Consider the following 27,125-nt stretch of genomic DNA (forward strand, 5'->3'; position numbering starts at 1 on the left):
TTAGATCCGCAACAAAGCCTCCTTCACTCACGCCGCCAAACTTACCCTAGTAAAACTGACTATCCTACCGATCCTCGACTTCGGCGATGTCATCTACAAAATAGCTTCCAATACTCTACTCAGCAAACTGGATGCAGTTTATCACAGTGCCATCCGTTTTGTTACTAAAGCACCTTATACCACCCACCACTGCGACCTGTATGCTCTAGTCGGCTGGCCCTCGCTACATATTTGTCGCCAGACACACTGGCTCCAGGTCATCTATAAGTCCATGCTAGGTAAAGCTCCACCTTAACTCAGTTCACTGGTCACGATGGCAAGACCCACCCGTAGCACGCGCTCCAGCAGGTGTATCTCACTGATCATCCCTAAAGCCAACACCTCATTTGGTCGCCTTTCGTTCCAGTTCTCTGCTGCCTGTGACTGGAATGAATTGCAAAAATCGCTGAAGTTGGAGACTTTCATCTCCCTCACCAACTTCAAACGTCTGCTATCTGAGCAGCTAACCGATCGCTGCAGCTGTACATAGTCTATCGGTAAATAGCCCACCCAATTTTACCTACCTCATCCCCATACTGTTTATATTTATTTACTTTTCTGCTCTTTTGCACACCAATATCTCTACCTGTACATGAACATCTGATCATTTATCACTCCAGTGTTAATCTGCAAAATTGTAATTATTCGCCTACCTCCTCATGCCTTTTGCACACAATGTATATAGACTCTCTTTTTTTCTACTGTGTTATTGACTTGTTAATGGTTTACTCCATGTGTAACTCTGTGTTGTCTGTTCACACTGCTATGCTTTATCTTGGCCAGGTCGCAGTTGCAAATGAGAACTTGTTGTCAACTAGCCTACCTGGTTAAATAAAGGTGAAATAAAAAATAAAAAATAAAATAAATGTGGTTGCCACAGCTGCCACGTTCAACTGTCAAAAATTTGAGGTTCAGTTCTAACAGTCCCCACTTGTGTGTCTATTAGCATACAGCCAGCTCATTTGGCGTGCTCTGTTTCTGGATTCCATCCTGTATTGATAGTATGAGGTACCACATGGTAGGTAGCACAAATCTCTGGCAAGGAATAGAAAATGATGCTCACGAAGAAGAAAAAAACATCTATTTGTGCTAAACTGCTAACGCTTCACAGTGGAATCTAAAGGCTGGGTAGTAAATTGGAAGATTGCTTGGCCCTAGTGGCACCCTATTCCCTTTATAGTGCACTACTTTTGACCAAATCCCTATGGAGGGGTACCATTTGGGACACAGTCTAAATGGGATGTTGTCGAAGGCAGTGGTGAAGTTCCTCACATCCAGAAGGCTCACTGTAAATGACGCTACAACATTCACATTCAGTACAATACAGTACAGGTCTGAAGCACAGCTAGCTTTTACTCCGATGCCATTGACACTTTCACACTGTTGTGCTTGTTAGTCCTGTAGATCCATAAGGTACAGATAGAGAGCCCTTGACAGTTGACAGTATTGCAAAATGTAATAATAATCAAAACTAGGGATGCACAATATATCGGTGAACGTATTGGAATTGGACGATATTAGCTAAAAATGGCAACATCGACCCGATGTCTAATTTAACGCCGATGCTAAAAACCGATGTGAAAGCTGCCGTGCATAACTGTATAACGCAGGTACATGACGTGATAACGCCACGTAAAATGTTGCACTACACGTGCAACACAGCATTCCTAACCTAGCCCACAATGTCTGCTGTGTGGATCGAGCAGTCAACAAGTTGAGCAGTCATTTGAAAGAGTAAGAACATTTCAGCGAGACAACTCATAGGTGAAATCCCATTAAAGCCAAGATAATGGAATTCATTTCCCTTGACAATCAACCGTTCTCTGTCGTGGGTGATGTTGGCGCCGACTGGTCGAGCACTATTACACACTACCAAGTGCACTATTTTTAGATGTTGCCCTACCGGAGTTACACAATAATAGCGTCACTGCCATTAGCTTCACGACATACATACTATGGAACGCCGTTTGGGTCTTTGAGTGTCAAAACAAATACAGTAGCACTGTCAAAGCTGTACAAAAAAGTCTGCAAACAACCAAACACCGGCCACACATTATGTGTTTACAATAACGCGTTGGTAATAAAGGATCACTTGTTCGACCGCAACTTCTGGAGTCGTTAGCTTTAGCTTGGTACCTAGGTAGCACCAATACAACCAGCCTGAAAACAATGACCTGTAGAAACTGCAGTCATTTTCATTATTCTTTGCAATGATTTAGGAATCCTTGTGAGTAAGTATTAGCTAGGTTGCCACTTGTTGTTCTCCTATTGAAATTGAACTTCAGTTCATGAAAAGCTAACGTTATAAGCAGCCAGCTAGCTTTATCTGGCTAGTGAGGCTCGACCGGACTGTGTTATGTGTTGTGATGCTAGCCACAACAAGTATTTGGCACAATAGTGGAATTTGCGGTTTGCCTTCAAAATAAAAGTATGACATTGACAGTGGTACAAATTAATACAAATAGTAGAATTATGCCATACTATTATTTTGAAGGCTAACCACAAAGTCCACTATTGTGGCTAATCCTTATTGTGGCTAGCTTCACATAGATAGGTCCGACCACCATTAATCAAATAAGAACTGTCTTATAAATTAGCGTTATTTTAGATGATGACACCTAGCTATATAGTTAGCTAGCTTCTTTTATGACCAGCACTGTAGGTGCGAGAGACAACTTTACCAGCATCATAGCATATGTATCGATGAATCGTTGTGACATATGAAATACGAGTGATGGTGTAATCAATGTGCAATAACTACATAAAGAATGTATGAACGCGTTAAATTATTATGTGACGTGGAGTCATAATCAGGTCCTGATTGGTCAACGAGCTTATTTGACACATCAAATAGTGTTATTTGACACATATCTTTTTTGACATGCAAAGACCCAAACGGCGTTCCATAGAAATCCTGGTTGAGAATGAAACGACTGAAGAAATGAACAACGAAACAACACAGAAAGTAAGTGAGAGAAATTGTTTTTGATTATGCTTTAATAGTAATGGTGACATATGTAAATGCCAACAAAATATTGCTTTGGTCAGTGTGGTGTGGTGTGTGTAACCTTTATTTAACTTGGCAAGTCAGTGAAGAACAGATTCTTATTTACAATGACAGCCTACCCCGGCCAAACCTGTTCGACACTGGGCCAATTGTGCGCTGCCCTATGGGACTACCAATCACGGCCGGATGTGATAGAACCTGGATTCGAACCTCTTGCACTGAGATGCAGTGCCTTAGACCACTGTGTCCATGTGTGTGTTAACTATTTAACTGTACTAGAATTCTTAAAAGGCCGCTAACATTTTAAATATTGGTTATAGGTATGTTTTTTTGGGGGGGCAAGGAAAATATTGGATATTGGTATTGGCCCAAAAATTCTTATCGGTGCATCACTAAACAAAACCAAGTGTCAAAACATTTAATCCATGTCGCATTGGCACAAGTCAAACCACAAGATATATACTGAGTGTACAAAACATTAGGAACACCTGCTCTTTCCATGACATAGACTGACCAGGTGAATCCAGGTGAAAGCTATGATCCCAGTAGAACGCTTTTGACACCTTGTAGAGTCCACACCCCCAACAAATCGAGGCTGATCTTAGAGCAAAAGGGGTGCAACTCAATATTTTTTGTACACGCAGTTGTATACATGACATTTAGTGGATGCGTTTATACAAAGCCTATGGACACAAGACACCTGCCTTTATTTTTTCCTTCTCGTAAAGTGGAGATAAAGTATTTCACTTGATTATTACCAAAGTATATTCTAATGGGAGATGGATAGGACTCTAGATAAGTGCTCTTCTAAATAAACATCAATGTGAAATTAAGCGTTAAATTGCAATTTAGAACAGCAGTATGCTTTTGTCTGTTTCCTCACGGATGTTAATTACACACTGTGGTCTCCCAGGGAAGACAGTGGTTTGTTAGTTCCTAATGTTATCTAACCATTTAAACACATGTTAACCATCTTCAAGCATTGACACAACAAAACGAAACTGACAGTTCTGTATTCACAGATGGAAAAGGATTATGTTGCAATTCAAATAAAATCTCATTATTATTTGTCCAACGCTTTGTAAACAATCGGTATAGACTAACAGTGAAACGCTTACTTACGGGCCCTTCCCAACAATGCAGTGAGACCAAAAATAATAATAGAAATAATAGAAAAGAAAAACACGTAATAAAGTAATAATAGATACACAATGAGTAATGATAACTTGGCTATATACACTGGGTACCAGTACAGAGTCAATGTGCAGGGGTACGAAGTCATTGAGGTAGATATGTACGTATAACTAGGAATAAAGTGACAGATAGTAAATAGTAGCAACAGCGTATGTGAGTCAAAAAAGTTAGTGAAAAAAGGGTCAATGCAGATTGTTTGGGTAGGTATTTGGTTAACTATTTAACTAACTATTTAGTAGTCTTATGACTTAGGGGTAGAAGCTGTTCAGGGTCCTGCTGGTTCCAGACTTGGTACATTGGTACTGCTTGCCATGCAGTAGCAGAGTAGCAGTCTACGACTTTGGTGGCTGGAGTCTTTGACAATTTTTAGGGCTTTCCTCTGACACCGCCTGGTATATTTCTGGTCCTGGATGGTAGGGAGCTCGGCCACAGTGATGTTTTGGGCCATCCACACTACCCTCTGTAGCACCTTGCAGTCGGATGCCAAGCAGTTACCATACCAAGCAGTGATGTAGTCAGTCAAGATGCTCTCAATGGTGCAGTTGGAGAACTCTTTGAGGATCTGAGGGCCCATGACTGATCTTTTCAGCCTCCAGAGGGGGAAGAAACGTTGTTGTGCCCTCTTCACGACTGTGTTGTGTGTTTGGACCATCATAAATCCTTAGTGGACACTGAGGACCTTGAAGCTCTCAACCTGCTCCACTACAGCTCTGCCAATGTGAATGGGGGCGTGCTTGGCCCTCAATTTCCTGTAGTCCATGATCAGCTCCTTTGTCTTGCTGACGTTGAGTGAGAGGCTGTTGTCCTGGCAACACAAGTCTCTGACCTACTCCATATAGGCTGTCTCATCATCGTCGGTGGTCAGGCCTACCACGGTTATGTCGACTGCAAACTTGATGGTGTTAGAGTCGCGTGTAGTCGTGGGTGAACAGGGAGTACAGGAGGGGACTAAGCACGTGCTCCTGAGGGTGCCTGTTTATGACAGATTTGTTCTTAATGTAAAAAGTTGATGTGTTTTATTGTACATGAACAATTCTAGGCCTACACAAATTATTTGAACAGCTTTCACAGTTGATGATAATTTTATAATTGTACAGTGCTAATCTGATGCATTACATGTAGGGTTGCAAAGGGTTGGAAACTTTTCAGTAAATTTCCGGAATTTTTCCGGAATTCTTCAATGGCAAGTTAAGGCTGCGAATTTGGAGAATTTTGCTTAAATTCATCAAAAAAATTAGCTTATAACAGTGAACCTTTTTTTTGTGGGATACACATTCTTGGTCTTGTGGCATATTTTAGTTAAACTATCCCGAATTCAATGGAATTGCAATCACATGTACAGCTGATTCTCAAGATCTTGCACACTAATGAGATGCTACTGAGCCCACACTACTACACTGTCTGAGCCAAGGACTACATGCTTTCTGGTAGGTTTTGATTACATTAATGGGTTGAGTGAATATATTTGATATGGCATACATGATTTTTTGTTAACTAGTAAATAGTAGCCTACAGCAAAGGGTGTTTAAATAATTTCTAACTTGTTAACAATTCCTGCTAGTTAGTTCTTGCTACCATGTGGGTTTTAGCTTGCTTGAGCCTGCTAACTGAGAAGTATTAATTTACTTGTTTCAATACATGTTTCTTTTTAAAACATTTATCTAACAAATGAGTTGTTAAATCTAAATGCTAAACTATTTATCTGTACATGGAATTGTATTATTATTATTTTTTCTTCTAATCTTTACAGGAATATGCCACGGCACTATCTGATGTGTGGAGACATTTCACAGCACCTAATAAAGAAGGAAAAGCTGTGTACATTTGCAAATACTGTGCCAAATCATACGTGAAGAATGCAACAAAGACGCAGAATCGTCTGGCCAAGTGCATAAAGTTCCCTCAGCGCTCACAACAAGCAACCTTCTATTCGATGTGAAAATGATGAAACAGACACCTTATCGATAGCAACAGCTTATGGTCCTCAAGGAATCATATGTTTTTTTGACTCAATGGACGAACATAGTCAGAGAAATGCTGATGAATGTCTTGCTCGAGCTGTGTATGCAACTGGTCCACCTCTGATGCTCACAGACAATGTGTTTTGGAAGAGATATCTGAATGTTATTTGCCAGCATACACCCCTCCAACCAGACATGCTTTATCTACTAATCTTCTGGATGCAGAGTTCAACAGAGTTCAAGTGAATGTAAAGCAAATCATAGAGAAAGTAGACTGTACTGCAATCATCTCTGATGGGTGGTCTGATGAGCAGCACACCCATTGGCTGTGCTGCTCATGCATTGAATCTGCTCCACAAGGACATCATGGCACTGAAAACAATGGAAACACTACAAGAGAGCCAAGGAAATGGTTAGGTATGTGAAGGGTCATCAAGTTATAGCAGCAATCTACCTGATGGATGATGTATTTTGGGAGAGAGTGGTAAGCAGCCTGAAACTCCTGAAACCTAAAGCAGTAGCCATTGCACAGATTGAAGGAGACAATGCCATCCTGCCCTGCCCACTTCACTATTGCTCCAAGCAGAGCAAACTGCAGTTCTGAAATACATCAAAAAGCATGAAGACTTCTGCCTGAAGCCCATACACGCCGCAGGGCCCATGTAGGACCCCAAGTATGCTGGCAAGAGCATCCTGTCTGGTGCAGAGATCAACAAGGCCTATGATGTCATCACTACCGTGTCTCGCCACCTTGGCCTGGATGAGGGTAAGGTTCTTGGCAGTCTGGCGAAGTACACTTCCAAGCAAGGGCTTTGGGATGGAGATGCAATATGGCAGCCGTGCCAACATATCTCATCAGCCACCTGGTGGAAGGGACTTTGTGGATCTGAGGCTATTTCCCCTGTTGCCTCCATCATCCTCTAAATCCTACCAACATCAGCCGCCTCAGAGCGCAACTGGTCCTTGTTTGGGAACACACATAAAAGCACGGAAAAGGCTGACCAATACAAATGTTGAAAAATTGGTGGCCATCCTGGCAAATTTGAGGCTTTTTGAGCCTGACAACGAGCCATCCTCAACAAGATTAGACATTGATAGTGAAGATGAGGCCTCGGAGTCTGATGTCCAAGAGGTGGACATTGAGGAGGTCCAGGGAGAAGACATGGAAGCCTGAGAGGAAGACAACCAAAGATTTCGTTTCTAGACTAACATTTTACAGATGTATGTTGAAAACGTTTTTGGGAGATGCAATGTATCATTGGGGATCAATATTCCCTTTCTTTTTAATCATCCCATGTGAAGAGTCAACTCATTTAATTAAAGTTAAATTCATAAATAAAATGATATTTTTATTTCTATTGGAAGGATTTAATAATTTGTAATTATTTCTACTTATGATGAGGTAAAATGTTTATGTTTCTGTCTCCATATGATGTGGTAAATATATCCAATACAAAAAAACATCTACATTTAAATGGCATTAATATAAATGTGCATATATTTCCATTAATGTCCATACTGTTTAGCTGAAAGCTATTCTTCATAGGCAATGCTCTTGTTGGAGAAAAGCTCTACTTTCCTATTCCCACAGTGGATGTACCTAAAGAATGAAGAAAATGTGTTGTTTCTACAAGCAAACAAGGGAGAATAAGTAAGAATAAGTGTACTACCCTGTAAACTGAGGCATTTCTGGCAGTTGGGGCCTGACAGCAGACTGTTTTTTTAGAAAGCCAGTGTTATTAATTGATGATATGCAGTGTCTGTCTGTCTGTCTGTCTGTCTGTCTGTCTGTCTGTCTGTCTGTCTGTCTGTCTGTCTGTCTGTCTGTCTGTCTGTCTGTCTGTCTGTCTGTCTGTCTGTCTGTCTGTCTGTCTGTCTGTCTGTCTGTCTGTCTGTCTGTCTGTCTGTCTGTCTGTCTGTCTGTCTGTCTGTCTGTCTGTCTGTCTGTCTGTCTGTCTGTCTGTCTGTCTGTCTGTCTGTCCGTCTGTGTCTCTCTCTCTCTCCCTCTCTCTCTCTCTGTCTGTCTGTCTGGGCTCAATAAGGTGATTCCTGCCTACTTGCAGAAAGACTGACAGGCGGGTGGGAAAACAGAGAATAGAATGACAGACCTGCCGAGTTATGAGGCTTCGCTGCAGCAACTTTTATAAAGTAACATGAGAGGAGGGCAGGAAAATCAACTGAATCAACAACATGTCAACCATCCTACTCTATGCTTTACATCCTAAAACAGCCCTGCAGGTTGAACAATGCATTACCTTTTGACGGCTCGATGATCAAAAGAAATCCCAACATTTCGACAACTCAAAAGCTTCCGCTGTTATAACATTTAAAATGTCATAACTAAAAGTACAAAGTATAAGAGTCCCCCTCTTCATCCTTCTCCTCCTTCAGCTGACAGTGTTTCACTTCAAAGTGCAGAAATTGTCTTCTCAACAGGTGAGACGAAGTCAGAAAGCAAAGCAGCATATTCTGCTATACACACAAAATATAGCCAGTCTGTTTGTGCCATCATGCCAAATTCTCGTCACTCATTTTCATACCAAAGACCGCAGTGGAGTTAAGAGCACAAACAGATGTGGCAACAGGCTACCAAAAAGGTTCAAATAGAATGTAATTAAAATAAATGTGTTGAATTGAATAGAAAACACTATTGGATATTGTTGTGACACAGTGATCCCAATTTATTTAGAATTATTTCCATCTATTACCCACAGGCCTCACAATCACAAAGCCAACAGTTTTAATGAAGTGTATTCTGTTTAATAACGTTTACATTATTCAAATCTATCCACTAACATCCCATCCTGAGAACGCAGACAGAAAACAAAGTGGCAGACCACATACAAAGTGTTGTGTTAGATACAGGGCCAATTGCCTTGGTATCACTGCGGGGGAATCACTTCCAAACAGCACCCTATTCCCTATACAGTGCACACTGCATAGCAAATACAGTGCCATTTGGGACTGAGTTAAGTCTGTGGTTGTGGATGATAGGATCTTGTCCTTAACGTGTGACGAGATGAAACACAAACATTAACAGCCAGACCCTGAAGGCTGTTCCTGTCCGAACAGCAAACGATGGAAACCCAGAGCAACTATCTTGCTGTTCCATTGTGGGGCAATGAAGGATATAGAAACCCTGGACTGCTCTTCAAATAGGTCAATCAGCAGATGGACAATACATTGACAACCCAGTGACACACTGCATGTTCCGGTCCCTTCTTGGGGACAGACACAGAGAGAACAGCAAACACTGCCTGGGCTTGGACACTACAGCTCGAACCCTGTTGTTATTGTTGTTTCAACCGTCCATCTCCAGTCCGCACAACACAGGGGCTGCTTCCCAAATGGCACCATATTCTCTTTATAGTGCACTACTTTTGACTAGGGCCCAGAGATCTGGTAAAAGGCAGTGCACTTTTGTAGGGAATAGGGCGCTGTTTGGGACACATAGAGTATAAATGTCTAATTCCAGTTCAGCCATGATAAGCCTGGACAGCTACCAAGCAGAGAACCCGGTCCACTGCGGCTATAAGCAAATAATGATTTCGATATGAGGCAGACCGAGTATCAAAATATATTTTAATATTGACTTGGGGAGTTGCACCATGGAGTGAGTTCTTTAAAGATGCAATATGCCCTCAAGTGAAATATCAATATTAGACTTGCAAAGTGTGGAATTGTAGGTACTATGCATATGGAATGTATGCCGACTATCGTTTTAAATGTCAAAGTAGATCCATTTCTGTCTATTGAACTTCAAAGCGAAACATTCACACACAGTCAATATCAACATGACTATAGAACCCAGGGAGACTGTGAACCATTGGATGTATCAGTCAAAAAAAAGCAACGCATTTTGCCATGGGATGTACACTGAGTGTACAAAACATTAAGAACACCTGCTCTTTCCATGACAGACTGACCAGGTGAATCCAGGTGAAAGCTATGATCCTTGATTGATGTCAGCTGTTAAATTCACTTCAATCAGTGTAGATGAAGGGGAGGAGTCAGGTTAAAGAATGCTTTTTCAGCCTTGAGAATATTGAGACATGGATTATGTATGTGTGCCATTCAGAAGGGCGAATGGCCAAGACAAAAGTTGTAAGTGCCTTTGAACGGGATATGGTAGTAGATGCCAGACACACCGGTTTGTGTCAAGAACTCCATCACCACTGGGTTTTTCACACGCAACAGTTTCCCGTGTGTATCAAGAATAGTCCACCACCCAAAGGACATCCAGCCAACTTCACACAACTGTGTGAAGCAATGAAGTCCAAGTGGTTTTATAATGCAACCACCACTGATACTAACTGGTTGGGGGCCAGCAGCATACTACCCTGCATCACACTGCTGACTTGCCTCTGAAGCTAAGCAGGGTTGGTCCTGGTCAGTCCCTGGATGGGAGACCAGATGCTGCTGGAAGTGGTGTTTAAGGGCCAGTAGGAGACTCTGGTCAACAAAATTATCCCAGTACTGCAATTAGGGACCGTACCCTGTTTTATTTGAACCTTTATTTAACTAGGCAAGTGAGTTATGAACAAATTCTTATTTTCAATGACACCTTAGGAACAGTGTGTTAACTGCCTTGTTCAGGGGCATAATGACAGATGTTGACCTTGACAGCTCAGGGATTACATCTAACAACATTTTGGTTACTAGTTCAACACTCTAAGCACCAAGCTACCTGCCACCCGTGTAGGGTGCCATCTATCAGATGGGATGTTAAATGGGTGTCCTGAATCTGTGGTCACTAAAGATTCAATGGCACTTTTTGTAAGAGTAAGGGTGTTAACCCTGGTGTCTTGGCTAAATTTCCAATCTAACCCTCATACCATCACAGTCACCTAATCATCCCCGGTTTGCAATTGGCTCATTCATCTCCTCTCCCCTGTAACTATTCCCCAGGTCGTTGCTGTAAATGAGAACGTGTTCTCAGTCAACTTACCTGGTAAAATAAAATAAAAAATAATTCTCTGATGATGAGCTAGTTGCTCCACCCCATCAGCATTCTGTAGCTGACTGCTACAGCAACACTACGTCACCGTGCCCTGGCTGGTTGTAGCGTGTTGAGAAAGGAAGGGCAAAATATACTGGTCCTCCCCACTAATATGTTTACCGTAGCACTCATCCCCGAAATGACACACCATTTTTGAATGTAGAAAGCACGAGTGAACATGGGCACAGAGTCAGGGCCCCAAAGAGAGAGAGAGAGAGAGAGAGAGAGAGAGAGAGAGAGAGAGAGAGAGAGAGAGAGAGAGAGAGAGAGAGAGAGAGAGAGAGAGAGAGAGAGAGAGAGAGAGAGAGAGAGAGAGAGAGAGAGAGAGAGAGAGAAAGAGAAAGAGAGAGAGAGGTTTGAAAGGAAGGGAAGGGTTGTCCACTGTGAGAACAATAGATTAGACAGAGAGACCTGGAGAGTGTGGAGATGGGGGTGGTTACAACGGAGGAATAGAGAGAGAGACTTGAAGAGTGTGTGGAGAGATTGTAGAGATGAGTCGTTACAACGGAGGAATAGAGAGAGAGACTTGAAGAGTGTGTGGAGAGATTGTAGAGATGAGTGGTTACAACAGAGGGATAGAGAGAGAGACTTGAAGAGTGTGTGGAGAGATTGTAGAGATGAGTGGTTATAACAGAGGGATAGAGAGAGAGAGACTTGAAGAGTGTGTGGAGGGATTGTAGAGATGAGTGGTTACAACAGAGGGATAGAGAGAGAGACTTGAAGAGTGTGTGGAGAGATTGTAGAGATGAGTGGTTACAACAGAGGGATAGAGAGAGAGACTTGAAGAGTGTGTGGAGAGATTGTAGAGATGAGTGGTTACAACAGAGGGATAGAGAGAGAGAGACTTGAAGAGTGTGTGGAGAGATTGTAGAGATGAGTGGTTACAACAGAGGAATAGAGAGAGAGACATGAAGAGTGTGTGGAGATATTGTAGAGATGAGTGGTTACAACAGAGGGATAGAGAGAGAGACTTGAAGAGTGTGTGGAGAGATTGTAGAGATGAGTGGTTACAACAGAGGAATAGAGAGAGAGACATGAAGAGTGTGTGGAGATATTGTAGAGATGAGTGGTTACAACAGAGGGATAGAGAGAGAGACTTGAAGAGTGTGTGGAGAGATTGTAGAGATGAGTGGTTACAACAGAGGAATAGAGAGAGAGACTTGAAGAGTGTGTGGAGAGATTGTAGAGATGAGTGGTTACAACGGTGGTAATTATGGTCTGTCAGGCAGCAGTATATGCCTTTTGTTTACCAGTGAGGGCTCAGCATCCCCAACCGGGCCAGTCACTCATTAGCTCATCACCAACCGGGCCAGCCACCAAAAGGTTGCCAGATCAAATCCCTGAGCTCACAAGGTACAAATCTGTTGTTCTGCCCCTGAACAAGGCAGTTAACCCACTGTTCCTAGGGTGTCATTGGAAATAAGAATTTGTTCTTAACTGACTTGCCCAGTTAAATAAGTATTCCATTGCTTGCTCTACCCCCCTTCTCTCTCACACAGAGCAACAGACTCCTCTCAAATGCAATATTAGATTCTACAGCCCTCCGCACCTCTCTCGTTCAGAGGGGTTGGGTTAAATGCAGAAGACACATTTCAGTTGTACAACTTGCTAGGTCATCCCCTTTTCCATAGAAGACAGTCAATGCTATTCTAATGTATGTAGTGAAGTTAATCCTCATGAATCTACATACTACATACAACTCAATAGTCCTTTAAAGGACAAATGCAAATAATTAGTCATAAATAACCATATCATTGGTGGCAAATTATCATTAGAGATTTAACATGAAATGTAATTTATTAAGAGCAAACCATTTTTTGAAGTGCTCCCTTATGAATATACCAAGCAAAGACCGATTTTAAGAAGAGTATACATGTATTTAGATTTACATTATTGATCCTTCTAAATGTAAGTGTACTTTGAAATAAAGGGGCACTGGGATTCCTACTTAAGAGCATTTGGGAGAAGACAAAGCTCCTGAAATTAGATTTGAATTACTCAGTCAATGAAATCCCACTGGGCATAGACATCAATTCAAGGTCTAATCCACGTTGGTTCAACGTAATTTCATTGAAATTACGAGGACACAACGTTGATTCAACCAGTGTGTTACCAGTGGGATAGTAAAAGCCAAATGCCAAAATTCAGGAATTACTAGAAATTCAAATTGTTATTTAGTTAAAATAAGTCCTATATGATTAGTAGTAGTATTTGTATTACTATACGTATTATTATAATTATAAGAATTATAATGCGACAATAATGGAATTGCATTCTTACAACGTTTACAATTAAAAACGTATAAGGCTAAACTAATGCAAAATTATTGATGCACGCTATAGCGAGTCGAACGCATCCTCTTATATTGTAATGGTTCTGCATAAAGGAGTAGTCAGGTGTCCTAAATCACGCAGACAGCACAGAAACAGAGCGAGGACGAGTTGGATTCAAAGGCGAATGAATAAAGCGAATGAATGCGTCAATCCCAATAGATGATGTTGCACTCTCCTCCTCAACTCCAATATCTCTCCCTAGAGAGACTTGCTGTGTGTTAGTTCTGCTGTGTGGAACCACTGGCTGTTTTCAATTGATGGAAAAAGTATATTTGAAAATGATCAAGGCAAAGCATGTACTCTGAACTGCTCTAAAAACGTATATTTTATTCTACACAAATGATAGCGGGGAAGAGCCAGGCCAATAGACTCCAACATTGATGACATCATTTTCTGGCTATGGAAATAATGCATAATGTGGATTGATGACATTTATTTATTTAGCGCCATTGACACCTGCATCTCAATATTCGCATGTTCCACATATAATGTGATAAATAAAGCTATGACAGTCAGGCTTTCATCCATAGTTTTCAAACAATCTGGAATAGATCGGCGCGTAGCCTAACCATCCGTTTCATCACCAACACCAGTCTGCGCAGACCCTTGTTTTTATTGGTCCATATACAACTCATTTGCTGACTGTGGACGCCGGATTTGTGGGCTATAATAATGACCTTCACGTAGTCTATGCATTATAGCTTAAGATTTTACAATGATATAAATTAGTATCTTATAGGTAGCCTATCCAACTGCAAGTTCGATACATATGCCAAGTATTGCGCAAACAACTAGGCTAATATAAAACGGAATTGTTCAAATCATTTATATGCCCCATGATGAGGCAGCGTATACAAAGGTTTTAATGCTAGTGCTTGGTTAATTGACCTTCTCTCTTCACATCATGTAATTCACCAAACATGTTCGTCTATGTAACAGGTTCCACGGGTGATCAGAGCAGAGCGCGGCTTGACAGGTGCACCTGCCTGCGACTTGGCCGTGAGGCGTGCATACAGCCGTATTGATCTCGAACAAGCTCTAAATCAATGGACATTTGAATGCATGTCATGAAGTAGCCAGAACAACAATATCCTGCTCATACTGACCACATAACTTTTCAACGTGACGAAATTATGCTTTATCAATAACCAGCCTACACCACAAACCAGTGGTCATCATTAGCCTATCAACAATATGCAGTTTCGCCTCAGCATCAGTTCCATACTACCCGGTCCACGCCACTCCAACAAATCATGTGATAGATCATTTCAAACACCCCAACCAATGTCAGTTGAATATGAAAAGCGAGAACTCACCTTCTAGGTCCCCTGGTCGTTGTCATTTCTGTTTTAGCAAATAGCAACCACTTGCTTCTCCCGACCACTTCAGAAAGAGTACAATTCCTTTCCTTCTCAGCCCAGCCGTCCAGCTCAGTCTATTCCGGGAATGCGTCCTCTCCGTAATAAACTATACCAGGAATCATGTCAAGTATAATCCTTGACATGTATAGGACCTTGGTGGACAGTTCAGACCATATATTTTACAAGTATAGCAGCAATGTTGTCCAAATGTCTCCTCTCCTCTCAGTAGCTCACCCGCTGTTCCTCGCGCAGTGACTGTAGCGCTCATGAACGCACAATAATCCCCCTCTCTCTTGCTCGCGCGTAGCGTTCTGCTTTTCTCTCACACACAGGTTGTCCGCCGGCTTTCTCGGGCTTTGTCGGATATGGTCGGTCATTTACGGCAGGGTTTCCCAAACTCGAACCCCTCACATTATATCGGACCTTTTGGTGTAATGGTTAAGGTTTTGTTAAGGTGTCGTTTTGACGGTCACTGGACCTGCGTCCAAGTCCCAGTCGGGGCTACTCCCTGGACTCGCTACACTAGTGTCAGAAGTTGAATGGCGCAAGTGAGGCCATCGGAGAGGCAAGTACAGGTAAGAGACTTGGTGTAGAGAAGCGTGGGGACATGCTCTCAATAAGAAACAGGGTAACGTAGCGACCTTTACCCAACACACAGTGGAGCTAAAAAGTATACATTTAATCATTTTAGTAATGTCTTGCAATAATTGTTATTTTTTGTCATGGGGCTGAGAGAAAATGTTGCAGTTTTAAAACTAATTTCATACAATTCTACCCATTGTGCAGAAAACGTGTTTCCGTCTTTAAAACGAATTTCCTGCTATTCTACACATTTTTGCCATAGGATGGAGAGAACTTTTGTACGTTTCTAAAGAGGCACTATGCAGAAATCGCTTGCCATTTCCTGGTTGAAATTTGTTTTAGAGTTTGCCTAATTTGTGACAAAATATATTACAAAACAAACAAGTATAGTGTAGAGAATGATTGTACCAACTAAACTGCTGTGAAATATATTTTCCATAACCAAAAATGTTGTATTTTCAGCTGTTTGAAGCTGGTATACAAAACCGAAAGTAAAAGATGCAAAAACGAAACTTAAAAATGGGAAGTATAGGAATAGCAGATGTACTGTTTCTTAGACTTGCTTTCAATGAGAATGACAGATCTATAACTCACATTTCTATCAGAGTTTTGTCAGGTTGCCCAAAAAGGTACATATTGCAGCTTTAAAACTAATTTCATGCAATCCTACTAATTTTTCCATGGGCAGGAGAGAAACATATGCAGTTTTAAAGCTTATTTTCTGATTTGCCATGACTTGTTCATATGATATCTGAGTGAGAGTGACAAACACATCGATGGGGGGGGTCCCCTGAATTTTGCAGGATTTACAAAACGTCTTCTCCAAAAATGTTTTTTTGGCTGATGTTTAGGCGGTGTTAGAGGCGCAACATCGCAAGACTTCCGGTAACGCTTGCGAAACAGACCAAACAGTCCAGGTCGGGGTTTGAGAAGTCATGAGTGAAGTGAAAAATTCTTCCTTAGTTGTTTATTTTCTAGAAATCTAAAGACACAACCTAGATTCGAGAGAATGTCTTAAGTAGTTGAACATTATTATTATTACTCCAACCTTACATTTTCGAGAAGACCTTTAGACCCAATGAGGTGTTTTTATGCAAGGGCTTAGCTAGCCAACGTTGCCATGACATCGCCTAAAAGTGTGATCAGGGATTTCTATTCGAGAAGTAGTTTCTGCAAGTTGGACTCAGGGGTCGACTCAGGGGTCGACTCAGGGGTCGACTCAGGGGTCGACTCAGGGGTCGACTCAGGGGTCGACTCAGGGGTCGATGGGGCACTCCATCTACCCCACGTTACGTTACGTTTCGTATGGTATGTATTCATTTGTCGATACTCATATTGTATTGTTTTTGCTTTAACTGCGTTGGAGCTGTCAAAATGATGTGCAGCTACTCTTGATCAATGTCACGAAGCCACACCCATCCCACTCAAGTTAGATGTTCAGAACAAGAAAGTGTAGGCTATATAGATATATAGTTATGTTCAAATTGAAAATCGTGACACAAAATAATTAGGATTTCTATCAGCCTAATTGATTGAACATTGCATCTCACATTCCAGTTTTCAAACTTGTAAATTAGGCTGCATGAGATTTCTCTTAATGTGACTCCGTGCAGCCAATGACAATGTCCACTTTAGGTATAAAGCCAGGAGCTGTTTCTGGATTTGCCAGCTCTAACCCAGTTCTACCTCCGACACCACCAAAACAATCGCTAAGCGGATGGTGGCTAAAGTTGACTAGTTTTACAGCATCTCTATGGCATTGAGAGTTTGTGGTTTGGCTACAGCTTTAATGGCAAAATCAGATTGGTCGGCCAGATAGTAGGCTGACCAACTACGTAATACAGACGTGTTTTCTATATACACTTATGTGATAACAAGTTTAGCATGTCCTCCAAACCTAATTACCTTATTCAATAAAGTGTTTGAAAAGATGTATCTGCTAATGATATTTGTAATAAGTTTACTAAAGTCAATGTGGTTATAGGAATTTAGCCTACAGCTAGTCTGTTTACTTCCTCAGTCTAAAAATACCTTGACAGAACACAGACATATATTTGTTAGCAGTCGGCGAGGCTAGTGCTTTTGCCACAGTCAACCCCTAATTCTACCCTCCCTGCTTTGATGCTCTGATGAAGGTCTTATGACCCAGAACCAGTACTATGTGCATCCCAAATGGCACCCTATTCTTTATATAGTGCACTACTTTTGACCGGAGCCCTGGTCAAAAGTAGTGCACTACATAGGGAATAATTAAGGTGTAATTTGGAATTCAGACTACATGTATATGATGACCTAATGTGCGAGACTTTAGGAGGAGTTAAAGGGATAGTTCACCCCAATATCAGACATTTTCATATAATATCTCAGAGGTGGTCTAAAGTCAAGCTGAGGTCAACAACTCTGCCTTTAATGTGAGCTGGCTGACTGGACAATAGAGAAACAAATACAATCAGAAATGCTTTTATCTCTACGGCCTGAGGTCCAGCTCAGACCACATTCTGACTTGTGAGCTGGCTGACTAGACCATAGAAATCAAATAAAATCAAATGTTTTATTGTTTTATCTTGTTGTATGTTTTTACTTCTGGACTGTTTCACTGTGACTGTCACTGTAAGTCATTGTTATTGACCCTCATTAACAATAGCCAGACATACAGTACAGAAGCTATTCAGAAGCTATTCAGATTCAGATGGCCTCTAGGAGAGCAGTTTGGAAGCACTTTAGCTAAAATATACATTTGATGTATCTATGCATTGGATTTATCTATTTATAAAAATAAAAAACATTGTTTGATTTTCTATGTGAGCTGGGCTGCACTGCATATGCGGTAGTATTTTGAAAGCACAAACCGTTGTGGACAGAGATAGCTTTTTAATGCGGACCTTGTCCAATATGAATGATGGTAGAATCTGATCTTATAGTAGGGGAAAAAAACGACATGAAGGATTTTGTTCACTGAGTGCAGGTCTTATTGAACATCAATCTTTTATCTGCTCAAACGCTCAGATCACAGGGACCAGATTGATGTGTGTCATAGATATACCTCACCTCAGCCCACTCAGAACCATGGTTGAGTCCCACATCACATTCTATTCCCTATATAGTGCACTACTTTTGACCAGGGCCCATAGGGTCTGGTCATAGGGAAAAGAGTTAGCATCATGTTTACCAGACTGAATACCGCTGCGCTATCAGTGTAACGAAACAGAATGTAAGCTAGGTCAGAATATGAGGTCAGAATAGGGTGCCATTTCAGACACAACATCCTCTCTTTGTGAGGAATCACATGCCAGAGATCAGTGAAGTACTCAACCTGGACCAACATCTCTGTAATGTACAGTATTACCCTAGATTTTCAATGATGAATTATCACGGTGAATAAGACCAATGTAGCTTTTTATTCTGAGTTGTGTTGTATACAATTCGACATATATGGCAATTTTAGCATCTGCTTGAGCTCCTTCAGTATGCTGTCAGAATGTATAGCATGTTACATTTACTCTCATTTATTACTAAGGTATATCCAATTTAGCTTTTGATATATCCTTCTACTGTATACTGTAGCTTTGGAATGTTCGTAGTGTGTGTGTGCGTGTGTGTGTGTTGTATAAGTAGCATTATGATAACAATAACATAACAGTTAATGGGTCACAACATGTGGAATATATAGTATCTCTGATTTATGCGCTGGGGAATATAATATCTGTTACACACTGTGTGGAGTTTTAATAAGCTCCTACTACTCTGATGTGTGGTGCCAAATTATCCAGCGCTGCTTGGTTTCTTTATTTAGTCAAGCTGGGCTATTTCTAACCCTGCAGTTTTTGAAGGAGAAAAGCTCAGGATAGATAGGATAGGAATGGAGAGGGGGACTTTGATGGGGTTTAGCTGGTAGATAAGCACAATAACCCCTCCCCCATGGCTTACATGACGCTTCCCAGGGATTGTTACAACACCAAGCTTCCACTCTTAGAGCAGAACATTGTCGGTGAAAGTCGTTGAAGAGAAACATGAAAACACAAAGGCAACAACAAAACTCACAATATACTGTAGATGGAAAACAGTACTATACACCAAGAAGCCTATTTCTGGTCTTGTCCTTGTATGTCGTGTTAGTATTGTATATAATGTTACAACATTTCTGTTTCTGGATGTTTAGTAATGCACCTATGACTCATCACTGGGTGCTTACATCAGACACCTACACATCAACTGGCACTTCATAGGGATTTCTGCCAAAGCCTTTGATACACGTGTCTCTCTCTCTCTCTCTCTCTCTCTCTCTCTCTCTCTCTCTCTCTCTCTCTCTCTCTCTCTCTCTCTCTCTCTCTCTCTCTCTCTCTCTGTGTGTGTGTGTGTGTGTGTGTGTGTGTGTGTGTGTGTGTGTGTGTGTGTGTGTGTGTGTGTGTGTGTGTGTGTGTGTGTGTGTGTGTGTGTGTGTGTGTGTGTGTGTGTGTGTGTGTGTGTGTGTGTGTGTGTGTGTCTGAGTGTGTGTGTCTGAGTGTGTGTGTCTGAGTGTGTGTGTGTGTGTGTGTATATATGTATATAGTAGCATGATTGATCTGTGCCTAGTGTAACACTGTAATTAAGTATATAAATCAATGATTAAAAGCGTTGCTGGTTTCTCCTTTGCATATCCCTTAGAGACGGGCCAGAATGTGATTCATTTAGGAGTTCAAGAGGTTACACCATCACCATCCTCTATCCTTCCCCAACCACACGCACACAAATTCACACACACACACACACACGCACACACCCACTTGCACGAACGCACACACACACACACAAATACACCCCCCCACACACACACACATACACGCACGCACCCACTCACCCACCCACCAACACGCTCTTACACCCCCCCCCCCCCCCACACACATACACACACACACGCAATTCAGTTGATTAAGCTGGCTGGCCCTGTAATGGCCTTAGAGCAGTGTGCATATGGCACAACAACAATGGAGGAACAGCACCATCCCTACTTCCACCTCCCACAGGGACAATGCCTCTCCTCCCTCTCCAGACCTCCAGCTCACAGCATGGCAGATGACCCTTAGTGCCAGCTCCCCAATCACTTAATGCTAATAGAACAAAGGCTGGGTCAATTATGAAATTCAATGACATTTGTTGACACGCCCACTAATCACATCAGACAAGAAAAACCAGTGGTGTCGTTAGTTTAGTGTCCCTTTTGAAATCATGTTATTATTGTTCTTGTTAGCCTTCAATACAGACTATCTGGAATTTGGAGTTAGGTTTAAAGGGATAAACTGGGTGTCATGCTCAAACAATTGGAGTCTACCTTAAATACTGAAACAATGCAATGCATTAGAAGGTGATGCACCATGCTCTCCCCATTCTAAAAATAGTTTATTGTAGTTGATTGTTGATCCATATTATAAAGAAATGCTGTAACATTCTGGTCAGAGACCTTCGTCAGACAAAACGAGTCAGAGGGAATGAGAATAATGAAATGAATAGTAAGTCACTTCCTTTGACTCTAAGGTAGCACTTTATTTGGATAGTCCATTCTGTAGATGGTCAACCAACCAGTAACATTTGAACTACTAACCCTACTAACCCTAACCCTCACCCTAACCCTTATCCTAGCCTTAAACGTAACCCTTACCCTTATCCTAGCCTTAAACTTAACCCTCACCCTAACCCTTATCCTAGCCTTGTCACACCTTGGTCATTGTATCTTGTGTTTTTGTTATATGTTTGGGTAGGCCAGGGTGTGACATGGGTTTATATGTTGTATTTCGTATTGGGGTTTGTATTAATTGGGAGTGTGTATTAGTAGGGGTGTGTCTAGTTAGGCTTGGCTGCCTGAGGCGATTCCTAATTGGAGTCAGCTGATTCTCGTTGTCTCGGATTGGGAACCGTATTTAGGCAGCCTGAGTGCGCGTTGTATTTCGTGGGCGATTGTACCTGTCTCTGTGTTAGTCACCAGATAGGCTGTATTTAGTTTCACTCGTTTGTTGTTTTCTTATTTTCAGTTATTTCATGTACTGCATTAGCTTCATTAAAAGTCATGAGTAACCTACACGCTGCTTTTCGGTCTGACTCTCTTCAAACAACAGACGAAGATCATTACAGAATCGCCCACCATTCACAGACCGAGCAGCGTGTGAACTGGCAGGATCTAAAGGATGATGTTATGGAATCGAAAAGGAAAGCACGGTTATACAGAGCGAGAACCGAAGGTAACGGGGAAAGCGCAAGTATGAGGAGGCAGCACGGCGACGTGGTTGGAAACCGGAAAGTCACCCCAAAAAATTTATTGGGGGGGGGCTTAGGGAGAGTATGGCTGAGTCAGGAGATAAACCTGAGCCAACTCTCCTTGTTCATCGTGAGGAGCCAAGGAGGAGACCTGAACCAGAGCCAGTGTTAGAGGTGAGTGAAGCAGAGACTGTGAAGGAGTTAATGGGGAAAGTGGAGTGGAGAGTAATGAGGGAGTTGCTAGCTTGGTGCTATAGATATAATATTCGTCCGACGGATCGTGTCAGGGATTTAATAGCACCTGAGTTAGCGCTCTATACTCAACCTGAGGTGCGTGTTAGTCAGCTGGTGAAGTTGGTGCCAGCCTCACGCACCAGGCCTCCTGTGCACATCCCTAGCCTTGCACGTCCTGTGCCTACACTGCTCTCAAGATCTCCAGTACGTCTTCACGGTCTAGCCCATCCTGTGCCACCTCCACACACCAGTCCTCCCTGTGCTCACCGTTGGGCTAGAGAGGCCGGGCAGGCACCGTGTTATGCTATGGAGCACACGGTGTTTTCAGTGCGGGAGCATAGCCCGGTGAGGCACATACCAGCTCTTCCTATTGGCCGGGCTAGAGTGGGCATCGAGCCAGGTAAGCTTGGGCAGGCTCGGTGCTCAAGAGCTCCAGTGCGCCTGCACGGTCCGGTCTATCCAGAGCCACCTATACACACCAGTCCTCCGGTAGCAGCTCCCCGCACCAGGCTTCCTGTGCGTGTCCTCGCGCCAGTACCACCAGTTCCAGCACCACGCACCAGGCCTCCAGTGCACATCGCCTGTTCAGCACAGCCAGTGCTTTTCTCCCCTCCTGTGCTATCGGAGTCTCCAGCCTGTTCAGCGCAGCCAGAGCCTAACTCCTCTCCTGCGCTGCCGGAGTCTCCTGTCTGTCCAGCGCCACCAGTGCTCCCAGTCGGCCCAGCGCGTCCAGTGCGCCTCGCCTGTTCAGCGCAGCCAGAGCCTTTCTCCTCTCCTGCACTGCCGGAGTCTCCTGTCTGCCCAGCGCCGCCAGTCGGCCCAGCATCACCAGTCTGCCAGGATCCGCCAGAAGTGCCAGTCTGCCAGGATCCGCCAGAAGTGCCAGTCTACCAAGATCTTCTAGATCGGCCAGACAACCTTAATCATCCAGGTCCACCAGCCAGCCAGGATTTACCGGAGCCTACTACCTGCCTGAGCTTCCTCTCAGTACTGAGCTTCCTCTCAGTACTAGGCTCCCTCTCTGTACTGGGCTTCCTCTCAGTACCGAGCTTCCTCTCAGTACCGAGCTTCCTCTCAGTACCGGGCTTCCCCTCAGTACCGGGCTTCCCCTCAGTACCGGGCTTCCCCTCAGTACCGGGCTTCCCCTCTGTACCGGGCTGCTTCGGTCCCGGGCTGCCCCGCTGTCCCGAGTTGCCCCTCTATCCAGAGTTGCCCCTCTATCCTGAGTTGCCCTCTGTCCTGAGCTGCCCCTCTGTCCCGAGCTGCCCCTCTGTCCCGAGCTGCCCCTCTGTCCCGAGCTGCCCCTCTGTCCCGAGCTGACCCTCTGTCCCGAGCTGCCCCTCTGTCCCGAGCTGCCCCTCAGTTATGTGGGGATCAGGGTGAGGACTATTAGGCCATGGTCGGCGGAGAAGGTGGATTATCCTAGGACGCGAAGGGGAGGAACTAGGACATTTATGGAGTGGGGTCCACGTCCCGAGCCAGAACCGCCACCATGGACAGACGCCCACCCGGACCCTCCCTATGCTCTTGAGGTGCGTCCCGGAGTCCGCACCTTAGGGGGGGGTTCTGTCACGCCTTGGTCATTGTATCTTGTGTTTTTGTTATATGTTTGGGTAGGCCAGGGTTTATATGTTGTATTTCGTATTGGGGTTTGTATTAATTGGGAGTGTGTATTAGTAGGGGTGTGTCTAGTTAGGCTTGGCTGCCTGAGGCGATTCCTAATTGGAGTCAGCTGATTCTCGTTGTCTCGGATTGGGAACCGTATTTAGGCAGCCTGAGTGCGCGTTGTATTTCGTGGGCGATTGTACCTGTCTCTGTGTTAGTCACCAGATAGGCTGTATTTAGTTTCACTCGTTTGTTGTTTTCTTATTTTCAGTTATTTCATGTACTGCATTAGCTTCATTAAAAGTCATGAGTAACCTACACGCTGCTTTTCGGTCTGACTCTCTTCAAACAACAGACGAAGATCATTACAAGCCTTAAACTTAACCCTTACCCTAACCCTTATCCTAGCCTTAAAATTAACCCTAACCTAACCCTCACCCTAACCCTTATCCTAGCCTTAAACTTAACCCTTACCCTAACCCTTACCCCAACCCTAGCCTTAAAATTAACCCTAACCTAATCCTCACCCTAACCCTTATCCTAGCCTTAAACTAACCCTTACCCTTATCCTAGCCTTAAATGTAACCCTAACCCTAACTGACCAGTAACATTTTAACTACTAACCCTACTAACCCTTATCCTAGACTTAAACCTAACCCTTACCCGAACCCTAATCCTAACCCTAACCCTAACCCTAACCCTTACCCTAACCCTTACCCCAACCCTAGCCTTAAACTTAACCTTAACCCTAATCCTAACCCTAACCCTAACCCTTATCCTAGCCTTAAACATAACCCTAACCCTAATCCTAACCCTAACCACTCAGAGCTCTCGGCCTCTCATGTCCTCCCACTTTCTCCATACCGGTCAGAGGTGAAATAGGCCTGTGCAACCCAAGGTTAGACACCAATGCAAACATAAACCCTCTTAAACCTAACCCTTATCCTAGCCTTAAACTTAACCCTAACCCTAACCGACCAGTAACATTTTAACTACTAACCCTACTAATCCTAATCCTCACCCTAACCCTTATCCTAGCCTTAAAACAAAGTCTGTTTTTTATTTTATGTCCATTGTGAATGACAACAGCTCCTCTCTCAATTAAAAAAATATTTTGAACGTGCTCCCCCTCGATAACCACGAGTCTTTGTAACGGTTTTCGTCGTCTGAAGATGAGGAAGAGGAATCATCGGACCAAAGTGCAGCGTGGTAAGTGTTCATGCTTTATTTAAAATGGAACACGATAACAAAAATAACAAAGAGAATAACCGAAACAGTCCTGTAAGGTGCAAATTACTAAACAGAAATGAACTACCCACAAAAACCATGTGGGAAAAAGCTACCTAAGTATGGTTCCCAATCAGGGACAACGATAGACAGCTGTCCCTGATTGAGAACCATACCCGGCCAAAACAAAGAAATACATAAACATAGAAAAAATAACATAGAATTCCCACCCAAATCACACCCTGTCCAAACCAAAATAGAGACATAACAATCTATAAAATCAGGGTGTGACAGTACCCCCCCAAAGGTGCGGACTCCGGCCGCAAAACCTGAACCTATAGGGGAGGGTCTGGGTGGGCATTTCTGCACGGTGGCGCCTCTGGTGAGGGACGTAGACCCCGCTCCATCTCTGGCTTGGCCCACTTAGGTAGCGCCTCTGGAGCGGGGACCCTCGCCACCGACCCCAGACTGGGGACCCTCGTAGCGGGCCCCGGACTGTACACCCTCATAGCGGGCCCCGGACTGGGCACCACCGTTGTGGGCCCCGGACTGCGCACCCTCGTTGTGGGCCCCGGACTGAAGGGCGCCTCTGGAGGCTCCGGACTGGGGGGCGACACTGGAGGCTCCGGACTGGAGGGCGTCGCTGGAAGCTCCTGACTGGAGGGCGACACTGGAGGCTCCGGACTGGAGGGTGTCGCTGGAGGGTCCAGACTGGGGGGCGACTCTGGAAGGAGGAGACCAAAGCGCAGCGTGGTAAGTGTTCATGCTTTATTTAAAATGGAACACGATAACAAAAATAACAAAGAGAATAACCGAAACAGTCCTGTAAGGTGCAAATTACTAAACAGAAATGAACTACCCACAAAAACCATGTGGGTAAAAGCTACGTAAGTATTGTTCCCAATCAGAGACAACGATAGACAGCTGTCCCCGATTGAGAACCATACCCGACCAAAACAAAGAAATACAAAAAGAAATAGAAAAAAGACCATAGAATGCCCACCCAAATCACACCCTGACCAAACCAAAATAGAGACATAAAAAGCTCTAAGGTCAGGGCGTGACAGCCTTGGTGTGAAATAGCAAATTGTCATCCTCTGAGCCCTTACCTCCACACAGTTTTGCAAACAGGCGTGGAACTTCAATGTAGTTTACTGAAGTGACCTGATGCAGTATATCCTAAAGTTCTGCGCTCAGCTCTTTTGCCACCAGCTGCATTAGTATCTCGGCCTTCACAGCTTACATCCATTTTGAGTTCATAAACTGAGGAGTTTTTGAGTCGTTCATTCAGTTTCCCCTTGATTGCTAGCAATAGCATCAATTCTTAATTTCATAGAATTATCTGACAAAGGTATTGTTGTAAGATCCTGTGCCTCTGCCTCCCCACACACTGCCTCTGCAATAGTGTGTGGTTTATTGTAAGTATCTAAAAAAATCCTGAAAACTCATAATTTCTCCATTATCAACGATAGTACACATTTCCGTTATACCCTGATTAACCCACTGTTTAAATCTTTGATCATAGGTGCCAGGTTTAAATTTGACATCATATGCACACCATCTCATCATCCTAATTGTGTTTTTGGACCAAATCAAACCAAATATCTAACTTGAATGTTGTTATTGGGTCCAATATGTCCTCCAAGATCTTAAATAGTATCTCCCACCAAGTTTGGATTGGCTTTCCAGTTCTGCTCTTCTCTATATCCTTCCATCTTGCACTGTAACTTTAATCACACCAGTAAACTATGGATCTAAATTGTGTTGCATAGAGATTTTCTCTCAGGTTGGGGAATGCCCTCCCTCATTCATCCTTGGTAAAATGTAATGTGCAATATCTAATCCTAGGTCTCTTACCATCCCAAATAAATCTCCCATACTCTAAACTGACTTAGAGGTATTATAATTGGAAGGGATTTGAATAAGTACAACAGTCTGGGTTCAATATTCGTCTTTAGTACTTCTATTCTGGAGATGAAATCCATTGGTAGTATGGCCCATCTCTAAACATCTCTCTTGGTATCTAAATATATATGTTTGTAGTTAGCTTTATATATCTTTGAGGTATTTTTGGTTAAAATCACATCCAAGTATTTAGTTGATTTTGAATTCCAGTTCAAAACAGATTTGGTCTTAATACTATTTCTAGAGAAGGGGAATAGTTAAATGTCAGGATCTACCTTTTAAGCACATTCAATTTATATCCAGAATAATGTCCATATTCCTCTAATAGATTAATCAGCTTAGGGAAACTTGCCTCTGGTTTATTCAAATACACTACGACATCGTCTGCAAACAATCCAATGATATGTTCCTCTTCTCCCACAGTGATACCCCCCAGGTTCTCTCTGTTTA

General features: G+C 43.0%; 2 protein-coding genes across 2 annotated transcripts in view; both read right to left on the reverse strand.

Annotated features, from left to right (window-relative positions):
* LOC123996746 (receptor-type tyrosine-protein phosphatase F-like) overlaps window positions 1-15,158 on the reverse strand; it is a 454,750-nt gene extending 439,592 nt beyond the window's left edge. The window contains exon 1 of the mRNA XM_046300391.1: window positions 14,850-15,158. The gene's annotated coding sequence lies outside the window, so the exon portion shown is untranslated. The remainder of the gene's footprint in view (window positions 1-14,849) is intronic.
* A 10,035-nt stretch (window positions 15,159-25,193) lies between these two features.
* Window positions 25,194-27,125, reverse strand: part of LOC123996478 (proline-rich protein 36-like) — a 117,286-nt gene continuing 115,354 nt past the window's right edge. The window contains exons 7-8 of the mRNA XM_046299845.1: window positions 25,388-25,494; window positions 25,194-25,346 (exon numbers count right to left, since the gene is read on the reverse strand). Of these exons, the coding sequence (XP_046155801.1) occupies window positions 25,194-25,346; window positions 25,388-25,494 (260 nt within the window). The remainder of the gene's footprint in view (window positions 25,347-25,387; window positions 25,495-27,125) is intronic.

This window comes from Oncorhynchus gorbuscha, linkage group LG15 (genome assembly GCF_021184085.1).
Source record: "Oncorhynchus gorbuscha isolate QuinsamMale2020 ecotype Even-year linkage group LG15, OgorEven_v1.0, whole genome shotgun sequence".
NCBI classification, from domain to species: Eukaryota; Metazoa; Chordata; class Actinopteri; order Salmoniformes; family Salmonidae; genus Oncorhynchus; species Oncorhynchus gorbuscha.